This window comes from Marmota marmota, unplaced genomic scaffold (assembly GCF_001458135.2).
Source record: "Marmota marmota marmota unplaced genomic scaffold, marMar, whole genome shotgun sequence".
NCBI classification, from domain to species: Eukaryota; Metazoa; Chordata; class Mammalia; order Rodentia; family Sciuridae; genus Marmota; species Marmota marmota.
The window spans coordinates 4,479,313-4,497,531 of NW_026000076.1; the positions used below are offsets into that span (position 1 = coordinate 4,479,313).

The following is an 18,219-nucleotide window of genomic DNA, read 5'->3' on the forward strand; positions in this document are numbered from 1 at the left end:
TTCTGCCCTCTAAAAGAATTTTTCAACATTATATTCTGATCATTCAATGGAAAAATTTTACTTTTGCAATTTTTAATTATTAAAGGGTCCTCCTTGCTATCTCACTGTTGCTTTTTGGTGGGGGATGTGGGGAAGGGGCTTTGTTTATGGTTGCAATATATCTGTTCTTTCTGATAATATTACAGGGCTTTCTTGTTGTTGTTTGTTTGTTTTCTTTTGCAGCCGACATTGTGTAGGCTAAATTCTCTAAATCCCTTTTGTTTGTTTTGTTCATTTTTCTTTCTTTCTTATATTAGTGGTTTTCATCAAATGTGTAATAGTCTGGTTAACAATTCCAAAGTCAGAATGGCTTGGGTACCGTGTGAGGAGTGCAGCCTGGTGCCTGGCAAGGGTCAGTGGTTAGGAGTCAGGAAATCCATCTCACCCGGGGCCCCCATGTGGTACTATCTTGGGCCTGTGCCTTGGGCTTGAAAGTTTCTCCCAGAAGACTCCCCTAGCCTCCCCTTAGGGGATCAGCCTCGCTGCCAACACACAGGGAACTGAGCTATGGAATGTGGGGTGTTGGTGGTGGGGGAATTCTCCCTCTTCAGCATTTAGACTCTCACTTACCCTCCCCCCGCCCCCGCTTCATTACTGAGTTTGCCCCCAGCCTTGGCTGTGCCAGATACCCCAAGTCCAGACCCTCTCTAGTTGATCTGTCCAGAAAGCAAAGATCTCTTCTGCACATCTGGAGGAGGGTCTTTGGGTTCTAACTGCTCCTCAGGAGAACTTACAACTAATCTCCAGGGTTACAAAATGTAATGCACTTAAATTCCTGAGCCTCTCTGGATTTTTTGTGACTCACTTCAGCTTGTATCTTATTTGCACCTTCTCAAAAGCCAACACATGCCAGAGGCCTTTTCAGCTTTGCCCAACATGGCCAGTCACCTCTTGCTGCCCTGGCCATTTTGTTAATGTCATGTTTCTTATCCGCTGTCCTTGAGTCTCTGTTTCTCACTGTGATTGTGTGTTTACTCCTTTCTCATTCTTTCATGATCTTATTTTGGGGGGGAGGGTTGGCGAGGGGGGGATGACTCTGAGATAAATGTGTCTGCCTCACTGAGCTCCACATCAAAGCCCCTGCGGAGAATGCTTTGGTTTTGTTATTCTAAGATAACACAGGATCTCTCTGCCTGACAACTGTTACCTTTGGCCAGTTTGGCTAGGATGAGCTTTGCTCTCCTACTCAGGAGCAAGCAGCCCCTCCACCCCCAGCTGCTGGGGGGAGTCTTAATGCCAAGAGCAACAGCCCCTTAGTGGGTCCTCCAAAGTCACTAATGATGGGGCTCCCAAAAACACCATTATATTAAAAACCCACAGTGCTCTTTATTGTCGGGAGGTAACTGTCAATGGCATGAATCACCCCTGGTTGACTTTCTTACCTCAGGAAAAAGTCATGTTTATCTACTCATTTGGTTTGAGAGATTAGAGGAGGATCAGCCCTATCGGGAGTAAACTTCCTGTTCGGAGTCCAACCCTGTCATTGTCCCAGGCCTGCTCTTCCGGCTGCAGTCTCATTGCTGGTAAAGTCACACACAAGAGAGGGCGAAGGGTTCAGGTGTGTGTAGGGTGTGTGTGTGTGTCTTCCATTATTTTCATGAGGTAAAGTCTATAATTTTAACATAGAAGCAAGTAATTCATTCACTAGTACTTAACTATATGGACATGAGGTATAGCTTATAGTTACACATGATTCCTTTAGGATTTAAAATTATTTTCCAGGTAAATATTCTGCCAATTTTACACTAAAACAACAACAATAACAACAAACCCAAAACAAACAAACAAACAAAAACCCCAGAGTTATTAAAGTATATGCAAAGTAGACTAGCAACTTTTTATTTTCTTTTTTTGGCAATGCTTGGGATTAAACCCAGCTCTTTTACAATTTTTATTTTGAGACAAGGTCTCACTAAGTTGTCCAGACTGGCTTTCAACTTGAAATCTTCTCACCTCAGCCTTTTGAGTGGTTGGAATTACAGGTGTGTACCACCACAACTGGTGAGACTAGTAGCTTTTTTTTTTTTTTGGTGGGTATTGAACCCAGGGCCTTATGCATGCAAAGCAAACACCCTACCAACTGAGCTATGGCCCCAGCCCCTAGTAGCTTTTTTAAATCCAAAGTTTTAAGTCTGAGCTAAGTTTTTAGCTTAGCCTTTTACTCTTGTCAACCCCTTTTAGAGAGTCAGGTCAAAACTCCCAAACATCTTTGAGACACACAACATGAAGCACAAAGACACTCCAGTAAGAGACAAGGCTGGACCTACCTGTTGAAATAGCACGTAACCACTGCCCCTGCTATGGTCATTTGCTGGCATGCAAGGATGAATTCGCTAGTCCAGATGAGGCCGATTAAATGGTACCACCACATATATCGAATGCCTGAAAGAGGCTGATATTCCACTTGGCCATCTGCGATGACCTGGGCAGTGCCTAAAGTTTTAAACACAAACATATTTTACACCAGTGTTTTCCTAAGTGTAAAGATGATTCTTCATTCTTGGTCTTTGGCAATCCGTGAAACACAGATGCCAGAGAAAAGTTTGAAACACCCGGTGTAATTTGAAATCTCCACAGCAAAACCCAGAAAGAACATATCTAAATAACATCAACAACAATAATTTCAGTGACTGACCAGTAGGCAATCTGCAAGACACTTGACATATACTTTAAAACTCACGGCACTTTGAGGGCGTGAAAACTGAGATTTGAGAGAGTCAAGGGATGTCCGTGGTCTCACTGCTTATGATCAGTGGAAGGGCATCTTGGACTTCAAACCCCGTGGTTTTCATACCATGCACTTCGCGATGCAAACCAAGTGTGTTATGCACATGAAAGCACACAAGCCATATGTTATGGGTCCTAACTTTACCTAAATTAAGACTTTATAAGAGAGACAAGGATCTTTGTTTTTTGACAGAGATTCAGTTCAGATTTTAACAAGAGCAAACTCATTTAGCACATTTAAAATATCTGCCTTTCTAGGTTCAGATCTCCGCTTTACCCTTTCCTGGTAGTCTGGGACACATTTTTTGACTTCTTGAAGTTTTAGTATCCTTGCCTAGAGTACCCATTTCCTGGTAGTAGTTTGAGTATGGAGATAGATTACCTGAGTAGTGCTGGGTGTAGGGTCTGGTCCACAGAACTATCACTCTATAAGTGATAATAATAATGATGATAATAATAATTATTATTAAATTTCAGGAGCACACAGTACTCTATTAAACTGAAGCCAGCAAGAAAGCACTAATAATGCTCTGCCTTTCAGATGTCTATACCCTGCTTTCTTTCCCCTTATCTGAAGCAGATCCTGAGGCAGGAACTGTGGCACATACCTGTAACCTCAGCTACATAGGAGGCTATGGCGGGAGGATTGCAAGTTAAAGGTCAGCCTGGGCAACTTTGTGAGACCTGGTTTCAAAATAAAAACAAAAAAGGGGCTCTGGATATAGTTCAGTGGCAGAGTGCCACTGGATTCAATCCCCAGTACTGAGAGAGAGAAAAAAAAAAAAAACCCTTGAATTAGCTGTGTAGACACTGGTATCCATATCCCAGTTCTGTGGCTGTATTTGATTCCTAGATGTCCTCCCTTTTTGCATGTCAGATAAACCACTATAAGGAAGAGGGTGACTACTTTGGTTTCACCTGTAGGTTGGATATAATTTAAAGATGGTTTCATACTTCCTGTCATAAACTGTCTTTAGGTTTATAGTTCATGTGTTTTAGACACTCATAATAGGTTCTAGGCATGAAGGAAAGAGAGGAAGATAGTTGTACTATAGAACAAAACTGAGACCATGGCCTAGAGCTGGTCTTCATTGCTTCTGCTCTGTGTTCTGCTGAACAAGAGTTACATAGTGAGAAATAGTGGAGTGGCTTGATTCACAGAGAATATGTTATTGGACACTGGGTTCTTGACTTGGAGGCAATCTGTTTCAGGTAAGTCCTGGGTAAATGCCTAGGCTTTCCAAAATGGGCATGTTTCAGAAGAACATTCCCAATTCCAGAGGAGGTGGGTAGCATGTCACAACTGGAATGCAAGTTTATGTTGATCAGGCTGGCGGACCTTGACAACCACTCTGGGGACTATCTGAAGTGCTTCGGGACAGGGACCAACACACTGCTGAGTTCCAAGCATAGCTTATGGTTTTGCAAGAACAGGTTTTCAACATCACAGATGGTTTGGAGACAGAGAATGTTTCCACACAACAGGAAGGATCATTTCCTCAGAGAGACACAAGGACAGTATGTAGTCCTTGGATGGTAAGGGGCACCATCTCTTCTCTCAGCTGCCCCAGGTGGTCAACAGCACATCTTCACACACATTCTGACTCAGCACATTGTTGGCAACAGTCAGTCAGTGACAGGTCAAGATCCACTTAGCCCTCAAAATCTTTGACATTCCCCAAAGAAGGACAGCTCCCACATATTATTTTTTTTTATCAGTTGCTTTGTTTGATATTGAAGTCATTTCCCATTTGTTCCTCTGGGTCAGTTTATGGACTGTTTACAAGTTTTCATTTAGGGCTGGATTTTTCAAACTCTCAATGCACCAATTGATATTTTGGACCAAATACTTTTTTGTTGGGGGAGGGTGGCTGTCCTATGCATTACAGAATGTTTAGGGGCATGCTTTGTTTCTAAGCACCACTTATGACAACCCAAAACATCTCCAGATATTGCCAAATGCCACCTGAGGGAAATCACTCTTGGAGAAATACTGCTCGCTTGAGCAATCAGGCGCTGCAGGGAAAAGCTGAAAGGAAAAGGCTGGCTTCAGGGAAAGGCTGAAAACAGGAGGGATACAAGCAGAGCCTGTGGGTTACAGAGCCCGTGGGTGGGGCAGGAGCGTTTCTGTGCATACGACCGCCCCCTTCTGGATGACTGTGTCAGTGCAGGCAAGATCCTTTCTCCAAAGGACCAGGTGCTTCATGGCTATGGACTGTACACTACAACTACTGTTAAGGGTAGCCAGCAAGTGATAGTGGGAACTGAACTATAGACAGATCCCAAGATATAATGGAAATTGGAAGATGGTAGTGGAAAAGGCCCCACACTTGTATAAGTCTTGGTTTTAGGCTCAGCTTTGACACATGTGCAAAGCAATCTGGGCCACAGTTCCCATGGTAAAGGTAAAGTAGGTAGGCAAGATGAGTGCCAGGGCCATGGTTACAGCTTGGGCTTGAGGGTCACACAGGCTGAGATTCACATCTCTGCACTATCCCCTGATGGCTGGCCAACTTTGGGCAAGTTGTGAGGCCAAATACAAAATCTGTTTCTTCACCTGTCACCTGAGGATAGCAATACCTACTTCTCACTCTCTTGAGGATCTATCTCATCTCAATGTGGTTCCAAATGCCAATCAGGTAGCCACTAAGAATAAGTATAATAAATGGGTGAGGTGTTTAGAATACTAAGTGCAATGCATGATTAGTTATAAATGATTCCATTTGTGAAATTAATTTGCACACTTATTGAGCATCTGCATGCTAGCACTATGTTGGATATTAGAAAAATAAAAGAGGTAAAAAAATCAGAAAGAAGATACCATCTGAGTGAGACAAGAATTCACATGTTACCATGTTGATCTATTCATCTTCTAACCTCCTTCTGAATAATTGTTTTATAACTTCTCCAACCTGTGAGTTTCTTTCCCACCCTTACTCTCAGCCAATGACCTCATTTGCTGCTGCTCTGAGAAGAATGAAGCAACCAGAAAACCTTTGCTAAACTGGGCTCAGTGGTGCATGCCTGTAATCCCAGCAGCTTGGGAGGCCAAGGCAGAAGGATCAAGAGTTCAAAGCCAGCTTCAGCAAATTAGCAAGGCCTGAAACAACTCATCAAGACCCTGTCTCTAAATAAAATGTAAAAAAGGGCTGGAGATGTGGCTCAGTGGTTAAGTGCTCCTGGAGTCAATTCCTGGTACCAACAAAACAGAATTCTGCTAATGCCCACCCCACATCTACCTTCTATCAACATATCTCCACAATCTGACCCCTTCCTTAATATGATAAGTTGTCCATGATACTGAGGCCAACCTCTCCACTAAATGCCACCTTTCTTACCTACTTGAAGATATTTCTTCAGCAATTCTTCCTCTTTCTTGAATTGTTTGTAGTCCCATCTTTCAGAAAACCTATTCTGAAGTCTTTTTTCCTCTGGTTTCCTCCCCATTTCTCTTTCTTTGTTACAGCCAAATTTCTCAAGATTAGCCATATTTACTCTTTCCAATTCCTTTCCTTCCACCTTCTCTTAACCTACTCCAATCATGACCCCTTCCCCTCATCTCTGAAATTATTTTGTCTCACCTCCAGGTTGCTAAATTCTATAGTGAATCCTTAGTTCTCACCTTACTTATCAGCAGTACTTGAGACACTGGACCATTCGAATCCTCTCGAAACCCTTCATCTGAATTCAAGGACACAACATTCTTTTTTTCTTCATTTTTACTCTTCAGTGCTGGGGATCAGGGCTTTGCACACGCTAGGCAACAACTCTACCATTGAACACACCCCCAGCCCTCCAGGGCATCTTAACATTGAAGTGCTTCAAAGCAGTCCTTGGATTTCTTCCCTATATATCTATACTCATCTGAATCTCATGGTTTTAAATACTACTTATCTGTTCCCAAATAAAAATTTATTGGGGACCTCCCTCTGAACCTCAGACATACACAGATAACTAACTGCCTGTTGGATATTTCCATTTGTTAGTCTAAAAGATATTTCAATACAACCACAATTAATTTTTTATCTATTCCTAAAAAGTTCCACTCAACTTCTTGCTCCATTTTTGTTTATGACCATCTTATCTTCCAGTAGCTTAGGCCAAAAAAAAGCCCAAAGTCACTGCTAGCTCTTCTTTCTTTCATACTCCTCATCAGGAAATCCTATTGGCTCTACCTCCAAAGTAGAGTAGAATCCATCATGTCACACTACCCCACCCCTGTACCACCATCACATTGGGCCACTGTTATTAAGATGCACATCAGGTCATGTTTCTATTCTCTCAAAACCCTGCCAGGACTTCCCATCTTAGATCAGGAGCCAAAATTCTTACAAAGGCTACTAAGTCCACAGATTCTGAACCTGTGCCCTCTCTAATCTCCCTTCTGAACCCCGCTCTCCCTCAACCATTCCATTCTGATTGATTGGGCTTCCTTGTTGTGTCCTAGAACCCTGGCTTCTTAGTGTCCTCTAGCTGGGACATGGTCCCATTTGGTTAGATACTTTGTGGCTCTTTCCTTCAAGACTCACCCCATCACCAAATTTCAAATTGTACTCCTGCCCTCTTATGCATTTCCTATTCCTCTTTGCTGTATTTTCCTTCATATCACTAATAAGCTTTCAAGTTTCTATAGAATTTACTTAGTTATTTTATTTGTCTACTCCCCTCAAACTAGAAATAAAGCTATATCTCCAGCATATCTAACAGGGTCTAACGTACAGTAAATGCTCAGGGAGTACTTGTTGAATGAATAAATGAATTAATCTCAAATCATACATTTTATCAAAGAGGCAGGAGACAGCTTTCTAGAGATCTCCCTATAAATGCATCAGAATAATTTGGAGGATATTCACCATGCACCTGGCTGCAAATTTGGACATTACTGTCAGTCTTTAGCATTTTAAGAGACTAAGGTGATTTAGTGATCATTGCAAATAGCAGATTCTTAAGGAAAGCAGTCTAGCTGGCATAATATCCAAAGGGAGCAGGCCCAACTTGAAAGGACTCTATTTTTTAGCACATTGTGTGTAATTCTCTGGGCCCCTTCCACCAAACTGGTCCAAGGATGCTACTGAACCTCCATCTTGCTTACCTCCCCCCTGTCTATGTCTTCACTGGATTCTGCCTCTGCTCTGGCAGCTTGAGGATGAGAGAGAGAGAGAGAGAGAGAGAGAGAGAGAGAATATGAATATCTCATTGACAAAGTCTACAAAATATCAAGTTCTTCCCTGTACACACAATCAATACTCAATGACAGGTGAATTGAATTCCAAGTCAGTTGACCCTGTACCCACACCAGCATGACACAGTAAGCCAAGAGACTTTATAGACTTTTGTAGATTTTTAAAGTTCTATACAGTTCACTTAATTATTTTATTTACACCTATCTCCCTCAAATTAGAAGGAAAGCCATATCTCCAGCATCTCTAACAGGGAGAAAAAGAGAAAGGTATGGTCCCTGCCCTTGGGCCTGCTTGCTCTTGTGGGTAACAGCACATCTTGCTTTATTGTTCTTCAGGGCACTTTATCACCATGGGAAGCCACTTATTTACCCCACTGTCACCACCCATTAGAAACTAAGTGCCTGGAAAACAGGGCCTTTGTTTTGCTCCATGTTGTATTTTGAGTACCTAGAGCGCACAGTAGGTGACACACAATACAACTCTGGTGCTGAGCACATAATAGGCATGCAATGAATATTTGTTGAATGAATGAAGAATATTTAAGAAATGAAGAAAAAATATCTAGGTACACCTGAGAAATTTGTAGCTTTTCTAAGAAATCTAATAATGAAAATGAATCTTGGAGAATGGCTGATTTCTGATGCAGCCAGGGTGGGAAGCTGGGGTAAAAGTGGGGAGCAGATTCCAGAGAAGATGGCACAGGGGTGAGGCAGGGAGCCAAGCATGGAGGCTGCTGTTCTCTGCCTCTGCCAGAGGCTTCCTACACGTCTCAAAGGCAGGGGCCATTTCCAATTTCTTCTGCATAATCTGTCTCCATTTTGTTCCTAGGACAAGGCTGGGCCATGAGCAGGCTTTTGTGAAATAACTTCAATTATCATTTAGATCTCTGATTTTTTTTAAAAAAAACAGCAATTTTCTTTTATAAAGTGTTCTCAAATATGCCAGGCAGAGCAGAGAATAAACCACAAAGCTGAAGCTAGTACTAGATATTCCTTAGTCAATGCTAATTCCTAATAAAAAGAACACATATGGCCCCTCATTTGCAATGCAAACCTCTCTTTCCATCTCCGTCTTCTAACATCCTTGGGAGGCAGACTCACATCATTTTTCCACTGAACAAATTGCAAGAGGAGAGCACAGATGACTAATACACAGGATACCAGGCCCTCTGATGAGAAAATTCTGTCTGGATCTACTAACTCCTTTCCAATCCTGCCCGTTGCCTGTTCCAAGCCTGCTGTGTACATCCTGCAGCTCCTTCTTCTAACTGCAGCAAGGATCTGGAGGGAGGCACCTCCACCCACAGGACTTTTCCATTTTATAGATTGAGGCTTCCAGACCACTTTAGTGACCATAGAGGGTGCTCAGAATATCTGGGTTCTTTCCCACTCACCAATAGCACCTGCTGGATTCCCAATGGTTCCTGTAGCTTTTGCTCCCACCCCCCAATCCCCACTGAATTTAAAAAACATCTGTCACATTGCTTGTCATAGACAAATCCTGGTGGACTAATAAATGTCATTTCTGGGCAGGGTGGGGGCTGAGATTGACATGCTCTGCTGAAATGACCTGCACCCAATCCACAATTTGTCAGCTTCTTAATAGACTGATAAACAGTCACTAGAGAAATAGCTCATCCGGACAAATGTGACCTAACAAATGTCACCTAATTCACTCCTATTTTTCCCCCCACCAAAAAAAAACAAAAAACAAAAAACAAAAAACCTCTCACAACTATTTACCTAGTGAGGAGCCCCACATACACAACTAGACCCTAGACTGAAGAGTGAGCCTGTCCTCGTTGTAGCTGCCCAAGAGGTGAGACCCTCCGGCTCTGTGAAAAGGGCACTGAGCCCTCATCACCTGGTGGGTATAGTTTCAGAAGAAGTGAAAGCTGCTCACAGCTGGGGCATCTTCTGAAGATCAAAAAGTGATGCAGCTGCTGACCTGCCCAGCCCAGAGCAGGGTCACTCTGGCACTGAAAAGGCATTTGAGAACAAAGGGGATTCTGTGCACTTGGCCAGCCCACAGGTGAGTGGAAAGGGCAGTCAGGTGCTGCGAGGGAGTGGGCCAAAAATCTGGTTTCCATTATGCAGGTCTGTTTTAGTCAGCTTTTTTTTTTTTTTTTTTTTTTTGCTGCTGTGACTAAAAGACCCAAATGGAACAACTTTAGTGGAGGAGAAGTTTATATGAGAGCTTACAGTTTCAGAGGTCTCAAGCCATTGACAGCCGGCTCCATTCCTTAGGTCTCCAGTAAGGCCGAACAACATGGCTGGAGAATGTGGCAGAGGGAAGCAGCTCACATGATTATCAGGAAGCAGAGAGACTCCATTTGCTAGATACAAATACATACCCCAAAGCCACATCCCCAATGCCCCGCCTCCTCCAGTCACACCATACCTGCCTTCAATTACCACCCAATTAATCCCATCAGGTGATACATTCACTGATTGGCTTAAGGCTCTTCCAACCCAGACATTCTCCCTCTGAACCCTCTCATATTGTCTCACACATGAGCTTTTGGTGGGCACCTCACATCCAAACCATAACAAGTTCCCAGAGAGAGCTGGGCGTGGCCCTGTGAGGAAATTTCTCTCCTGTAAAGCCTAAGATAGTCTTGCTTGTAGACTTTTACAGTAGGTCCTGGGCACCTGTTTTCTTTCCTGCCTTCTACTCCTCTCATTCTTGCTCCTTTTGCTTCTCCCACTGATAGGGAACTGCCACACTTCAATACACGATCCTCTGAGATGCCTGTGGAGCAACCTGCTACCTTCGGCCCTGAGGAAGAACCTCCTGTTTCCTGGCCCTCCTGCTTTCGATCCTGAGATTGAGGCTGTCCAATGCCTTGTAGGCCCTGGGCCCAACTAGGGTCCAAACAGGAGGAAGTTAAGAGGCACAGTGCTGGTAGCTCACCCCAAGTCAAGCCTTGGGGCTATTCCCCTCTGACTTCAGTCCCCCAACTCTCAGATTGGGCTCCTAACTGTGTGGCGTTCAGCAAATGACTTGCTCAGAACTCAGTTTTCTTTCCTGTAATTTGAGAATAGCACATAAGTTGCAAGAGAATTAAGATGCTCAAAGGGGAACACACAAAGAAGAATCTAGTACAGAGCTTAGAATCCAGAACATTTTCAACAGCATGTACCAAGACCCCTGTGCTCCCTTCTGACCAGGACTAAGAGCACTTCAAGCCAGTGAGCTAGAGGAAGGCTGTTCAGTTCTGTGCTAGGGGAGACTTCCAACTGTCCCGTGATAACTGCTTCCCTATTTTTTTTTTTTTTGGTGGTACTGAGGATTGAACCAAGGACTTCATGCATACTAGGCAAGCACTCTACCACTGAGCTATATCCCTAGCACTGCTTCACTTTTTCTTGGTAATAGAACCTCTAAATTTTAAACTGTGCATGACTGACCAAAATGAAACTACATTTTCTGGCCTCCTTTGCAGATGGGTGTTACCACCTACCTAGGATTTGGCCAGTGAGGTGGAGGGGGAAGTGCAGCCTATGACTTCCAGGAGGGTGCATGCTCATCCTCCTCCCTGCCACCTTCCTACAGGCTGGAATAAGACATGGTGGCTGGAGTCCAAGTGGCCACTTCAACTATGAAGTAGAAGCAAGTAGTAGGGGTGCAGAACAAGAAGACACCTGAGTCCGGAACTCTGGAAGACAAGGCTAATAAGGAATCCTCTTTGTGGACTTATCTATATGGGAGGGAAATTATTTGACACCTTGTTTGAGCCAATGTTTCCTTTGAGTTTTTCTATCCCTTCCAGACAATCCTAATCCTGATTAATTAGTCTGTTTGAAAGGTTCCTCCCTGGATATCAGAAGTTCACTGCAGGCCTTCAGGAAGCTTCCAGAGACCTGCAGCAGAAGACACCATCCCTACAGCATCTCTGAAGCCAGAAATAGGGGCTTCCCAAGGCTGCTGACCACCTTGATTCTGAGGGTCAGTTCACTCCAGAGGAGAGGGAAGGGTACCAGGTTCACTAAGAAACAACCACAGCAGTTGCTCTGACATGCAAGATCACACATATTGGCTCCATTCACTGGAGTCAATGAAGAGCAGAATAAACTTGATAAAACATTCAGGAATTGCATCAGTCTTGTTAACTTGACATGTGCTGTGGTTCTTATCTGCCTGGTGATAGTCTTAGAAAGCAACTTTCTATATTGTATTCACATCAGGGCGTGATTCTGGATTGTCACCAAATCAAGTAGAGGAGTTAGAGAAGAGCTTGAGTAGGATCATTCAAAGTGAGGCTCATAGATTAGCTGTCTGCCCTCACACTGTTTGTCATGAGTCTGCAATGAGATGACAGGCTTGTGCCAGAATGAAGATCAACAGCATCAAGAGAACAATGATTCCTTCAGCTGATTTTTTTTTTTCTTTCATAGCAATGGAGTGGTACACATTCCAGGCACAAGCTCTGTGTCTGGTTTCAGAGCACTTTGACTACCACTGCTCTAGAATATGGTGGCCCTGTTATGCAACATTTAAAACACACACACACACCCACACACACTCTTACCCCAAGTGCAATAAATCAGAATCTCTGAGAATGGGGTTCATGTATTCGTATTATAACAAAGCACCACAGTCCACTCTGAGGAGTGCTCCTGGAGGGGACCAGTGTTTGGGTACCAGGGGAGGATGCAGAATTGTCTTTCAGAACCCACAAAGGGTAAACTTCTGCATGCACCCATGTTAAACTTCAGCTGGCCCTGCTGGGCACAACAAACTTTTGACAGTCTTCCTGAGTTCTTTATCACCTACTGATTTGATAGGGGTTGATAAAATTTAAACCTGGAGACATTTGATAATATTCTTTCTACAAGCCTTCGTTTAGATTGCAATTTTTCCTAACGCTTTCAGTCCTGACTGAATTTATTCTCTCATGAAACACAAGCCCAGCTTCTTCAAAGTCAATACAAAAGAGGGAAGGGAACTTCCGTGTCTCCCCCCCCCACCCCTGTGACAGAGCCCTGGCACTATCACTGCTGTCATCAGATGCCGCTGGTTGCATGAGAGGTTTGGTGCCCACAGAAGCAGGCCAATGTTCTCACAATGGTGAGGTCTCCTGCGTGCGACTCCTAGGGAAGGAAGCTGCACCCACTGTCCCTTACCGGCAGTTCCCAGGTTCAGCAGCACAGCCACCCAAAGGATCCAGAAGAAAATGAGGATGGCAAATGTCCATAGTGGCTGGAACAGCAGGAAAGGAGAGCTTCTGATGACTTTATTTGTGAGTTGGAAAAGCTCCACTGTCAATTTTATTCTCTTTCTGAGGACAAAAATCAAGACGAGTAGAATTGCCTGGTGAGAAAGGGTTCAGAGTAAATTATTTCAAAATAATGGGGGAACTGGGTACAGCTTAAAGCAAGCCCTATTATTTTACTGACATTTCAGCAAATAGCTCTTTTAAGATAGTAATACATGACTTTTGTTATAACTGAACAGGTCAATTCCCAGGCATGAATTGAACACCTACTATGTACTGGTCCCTGTGCTAGATCCTGTAGCTAGAACAGTGAACGCTGCTTAGTCCCTTCCCAAAGGAGCTTTCAGTATGGTCACAAAGCAAAGGCAAATGAGAATTAAGTCCTCTAGAGTCAGGAACCATCTTCTCTTCCTCCACCCAGAACCCAAGATGCTCAAAGAAGACAGCAAAGGGCAAGAGAACATGAGTGTGAAGGAAAAGGACAGTGAGTATGTCCCAAGGTAGCCTCTGTGCCTTCTCTATTGCTTTTTTCTGCCCTGTATATAAGTATCTAAGAGTCTCTCATGTAAGATGTAATCATCGTCCAACCCACATTGATCCAGCCACTGTCTTCTGTCTCCTTCTCCTCACAGCCGAGTTTCTTAGCTTGTCTACACTGGCATCTACACTCATCTCCAATTGCCTGCAAACCCCTAGACCCCCACACTCTTCTGAAACTTCTCCTCCTAAGGTCACTTCATGTGAAGTCTGCTAGATCCCATAGAATATTCTACATTCCAAGTCTTTTTTTCTTTTTCCCTTGCGGTGTTGGGGAATGAACACAGGACTTTGTGCATGCCAGGCAACTGTTCTACCACTGAGCCACACCCCCCAGCCCCTCCAAGTCTTGCTTGGCCACAGCATAGCATTTGAATCTACTGTTCACTCCCTTTTCTGGTCCCTTCCACAATCTCTCTGGCTCCTCTACTATTTCAGTTATTGCTTCTTAGGATCATTGTGGGGAAGGAATCTTCTGCTCCTTTGTGGTTTTAGCATCCTTCCCAGATGTTGATGACCTTCAAATAAAAACCCCAGCCTCACCTTTCTCTAAGCACTGGATGAAGAAGCATATTAGATATTAAAAAGGCCATACACATCCTAAATGTCTCAAACTCACCCTGTCCTGAACCAAATTCAATATCTTTATACCAAAATCTCTTCTTCCTTGTATTCCCTACCTCTAGTGGTCCTAATTTTTCTGGACTCCAAGATTCCTTTCTTGCATTCTGTCCTATGGTTTCCTAACCATAGTATTTGGCATTTTCCACTGCATATGTTTATATCTGAATCTCCCCTTAGATTGATTTCCTTGAGGCTAGCACACAGCATAATCCCTGTCACCTCTGATTCAATTTCTTAAATATCTCTTAAGTCATCCTCTCCTCTCCAACACCACTGATGATGTCCCAGGTCCAGTCTCATCATATCTTATCTGGCCCCCAATAGCCTCCTCATTAGTTGTCTGCATTTAATTTTCCTGATATGCCCCCACCTCAATCCTTCCTCCACCTCACAGCTAAGGGACCTTTCTAAAGGGTAAAGCCTAGGGTGTCATCTCCTTGCTAAAAATCCATCAATGGTTCTCCAGAACATCTGGATAAAGATCAGACTCATTATTATCACAGATCCGGATCTTATAGAAATGAGCCCTCCCTGTACCTGCCTCAGACTTTCATGGAGGGCACATATTCATGTGACCCTGTGTACTCTGTTTCCTTGCCTGAGCTGCCCTTTTTCTTCCAAGTGGACTGGAGTATTTCTGCCCTCAAAGATCTCTCACAAAGTGGAGGAAAGACTTCAGAGGAAAGTAGGATAAATTGTGCAGAAGCTACTCCAGGATCTGCGAGCACACCCCTACTGTGGGGGGTTCTTGAGAAGCCAAGCCCAGAAGAGACCTTTAAACTGCAAAGGGCTCTCAATGCCTAACACAATCAACAAGGAAGGGACTGTTTCACTTTAACTGTTCAGGAAGCAAAACAATATAATCTTTAGGCAAATAAATTTGGCTCTGGCTCCTAAGAGGAACCTTAATCTAGGTGAGTATTTAAATGTGTGTGTGTGTGTGTGTGTTACAACTTGTATTAGAAATATCCAGTTGATGCCCTGCTCACACTTAGAGTACACTGTGAGCATGTCCATCACAAGGAAAGGGTTGACTCTAATTTGTTCCTTTCCCCAATCTGGATGGAGATCAGTGTCACCACCCAGTGCTGCGGGTGTGGACCGAGTGGGTGGGCAAAGCTCACCACACAGGCTTCACTTCTAAGTGGCAGGGAGCTGCATTCTGCTAATCATCCTAGAGTATTGGCTGAAGTGGGCATATAATGCCACTCACCCCATTTTCCTCATTATTTCGAGTGGTTATATTGAAACTCCTTAAGTGATATTCACAGTTGGCCCCCATCTTCCCAGAACATGTGCTCAAGTTCATTTGTAAGGCTCCTGCTAAGAACTCCAGGAGACAGGAACACATCCTTGCCTAGGAGGTCCTCTGTGGTCCCTGGGGACCATACCTCTCAACAGCATTCCCATTTGATGCATGAGGAGACCAGGGCCTCAGAGACCAAGTAATTTTTCCCAGGTCTCAGTGGTGGGCCCTGGATTTGGGCACAGGCCTGGGACCATCGAGACTGGGCTCTTTTCCTATGCGCTGTGCCATGGCACTGCCTGCTGTGCACTTCACCTGGTCACAGGCTGTGCTGGCTTGTGTCAGGGCCTCTCTAGCTCCACTGTTTAGTGCTGAGCCCTGTGTCTGTTAGAAGTTGCGTGTAACTGATGACGGAGACAAAGGATCTGGGCTCCTGTGAGGGTAAGAGTAGAGCCAGCCGGGCCAGCACAGGAGAGAAACCCAAGCCAAATGAGGGCACATGAGCCAAGGCTGGATTCTGCCCTCTGTACAGCCACCTGTGACACTCAGGGACAGGTGACACAGACTCACCTTTCCCTCACCTCATACTAGGTGAAGAGGAGAAGTCACCCCCTGACCCTGAGATCTGGTGGCCATGAATAGTGCAGTGTGTGAGGACAAAGGGGACCCTGTGGAGGGCTGGGGAGGACCTGGCTCTCTCCCCAGCTCTGGGCCCCGCTCCTCCTCCCCTGAGCCCCAAAGCCCCAGGCCTGGCTGCTGGGGAGCCTTTTCCTCTACAGCCTCCTTCACAGTCCCTGTTTAGCAGCGAGCCTGGCCCTTGACTGAGGAAGAAGTTGGGTGCTTTATTTGATGTCACTTGCTCCCTGACACATCTTATGTAAAGAACATAAACCTGAAAACTCACTGTGGAAAGGAGAAAATGTGAAGCCTGTACCCAATATGAGACCTGAAGGATTTCCTCAGAAGAGAGAATGGAGCTGGTGAGAGAATCTGCATTTGCAGAAAGGTTTAATGGGCTGTGGAAGGCCCTGGCTGCCTCTCTCCTGCACAACGGTGAGTGAGCAACAGCTAGCACTTGACCTGGGGTTACCAGATGTTCAACACCCCTCACCCCCAGAGCCTGGTGATTCTAGCACCTCTATGCCACCTGAGGAGTGACTGAAATGATTTTTGGTTGCCAGTCACCCTCCTCCAACAACCACTATCCCCTGCCTCAATATTCCCAGTTCTCCTGTTTTTAACTAGGGAGTTCACTGAGGAGGCAGCAGGTTGTCTGCCAACCAAAATAACTCAGTGGCTGGCAGGTGTGGAGACAAAGGGCCCTGTGTGCTCAGGGCAGCGGAGCTGGCACACCCTGGGAGAGCTCAGTACCCACTGGCTCACAAACAGGAAATGAGAGCTGTCATAAACTGTTCCCTCCTCCCCGCAGGTCCACCGTTGGAGCCCCTTGGGTAGGAATGGCCTAACAGCAAGGATATAGAATCAGCCTCTGGAGGACAACAGAAATGACTTGGAAAGAATTTATTTTTTTGAAGGTTTTGATTTATTCCTACATAGGTATCTGAAATCCAAAGAAGGTACCCCATCATGTAGGCACATTCTGAGGTGAAAGAAAAACAAATGCTAGTTGTTTTTGACTAAAATTCAATGATCTGGGTTTCAGAGCTCTGGCTGGTGACTCAACCCACTGCTGAAAGGGTTTTCTTTTTCTTTTCTTTTTTTTTTTTTGAGGGGATGAGGGGTGAGTATCGGGATTCACCCCAGTGGTGCTTAACCACTGAGCCATATCCCAGCTCTTTCTATTTTTTATTTTGAGACAGGGTCTCATTGAGTTGCTTAGGCCTCGCTAAGTTGCTGAGGCTGGCTTTGAACTTGTGATCCTCCTGCCTCACAAATCGCTGGATGACAGGTGTGCACCACCACACCCAGTTGGAGGGGGTTTCTTACCGTAATGACTGTAGACACAATAGCAAACCCCAGCACACACTTCATATTTTCCCTTTCTGTGTCCAATTCTATGCTGAGGTCGTTGGTATAGTCATAATACAGCCACCATAAGATACCGCAGACAACTAGAAAACAACACCAGCAGGGCTCAGCACACACGCCCTGGGGTAACGTCCTCCCACTGTAAGCCCATTGGGTGGCCCTGCTTAGGAGGTGGGTCCCAAGTTCCTGGGGCATTTATAGCCAGCAGCTACCCTCTGGAGGAGCTGGGCAGAGCCAGGGTAGCCCACAGAGTACCCCCCAGCCCATAAGAGCCTTTGGTTTTGGGAGACCCAGGAGGTGGCCCCAGAATACAGGTGCCTAGCCCACAGGTTGGTCTAGTGTGAACAGGAAAGTAGCTACATCAACAGGATAGTGAGGGGAACTCTGCTAGTGTCCAAAGACTAAAATGATCAGGCAAACTCTGCTGGAGATCTCTGCTACAGGAGCCTGAACACTGGCTTCTGACCCACCAAATCCAGGCAACTTACACAGGCTGTGGGACTCACGTATATCAGAGGCTTACTCTGAGGATACCTTGACATTGCAAATACTTTGCATTTAGCTATAAAACACTACTATAAGCCACCTCCACAGGAACTCTACAGAGGTCACAGCCATCCATTAACTATAGGTGAGGAAAGCACCCCTCACAAGTC

At 44.8% G+C, this 18,219-nt stretch overlaps 1 protein-coding gene across 5 annotated transcripts in view; it reads right to left on the reverse strand.

Annotated features, from left to right (window-relative positions):
* Slc44a3 (solute carrier family 44 member 3) overlaps window positions 1-18,219 on the reverse strand; it is a 79,768-nt gene that overhangs the window by 34,259 nt on the left and 27,290 nt on the right. For all 5 annotated transcript variants that reach the window (XM_015500870.2, XM_048814410.1, XM_015500871.2 and 2 more), the window contains 3 exons: window positions 17,522-17,646; window positions 13,076-13,262; window positions 2,307-2,472 (listed from right to left, as the gene is read on the reverse strand). In XM_015500870.2, the coding sequence (XP_015356356.1) occupies window positions 2,307-2,472; window positions 13,076-13,262; window positions 17,522-17,646 (478 nt within the window). The remainder of the gene's footprint in view (window positions 1-2,306; window positions 2,473-13,075; window positions 13,263-17,521; window positions 17,647-18,219) is intronic.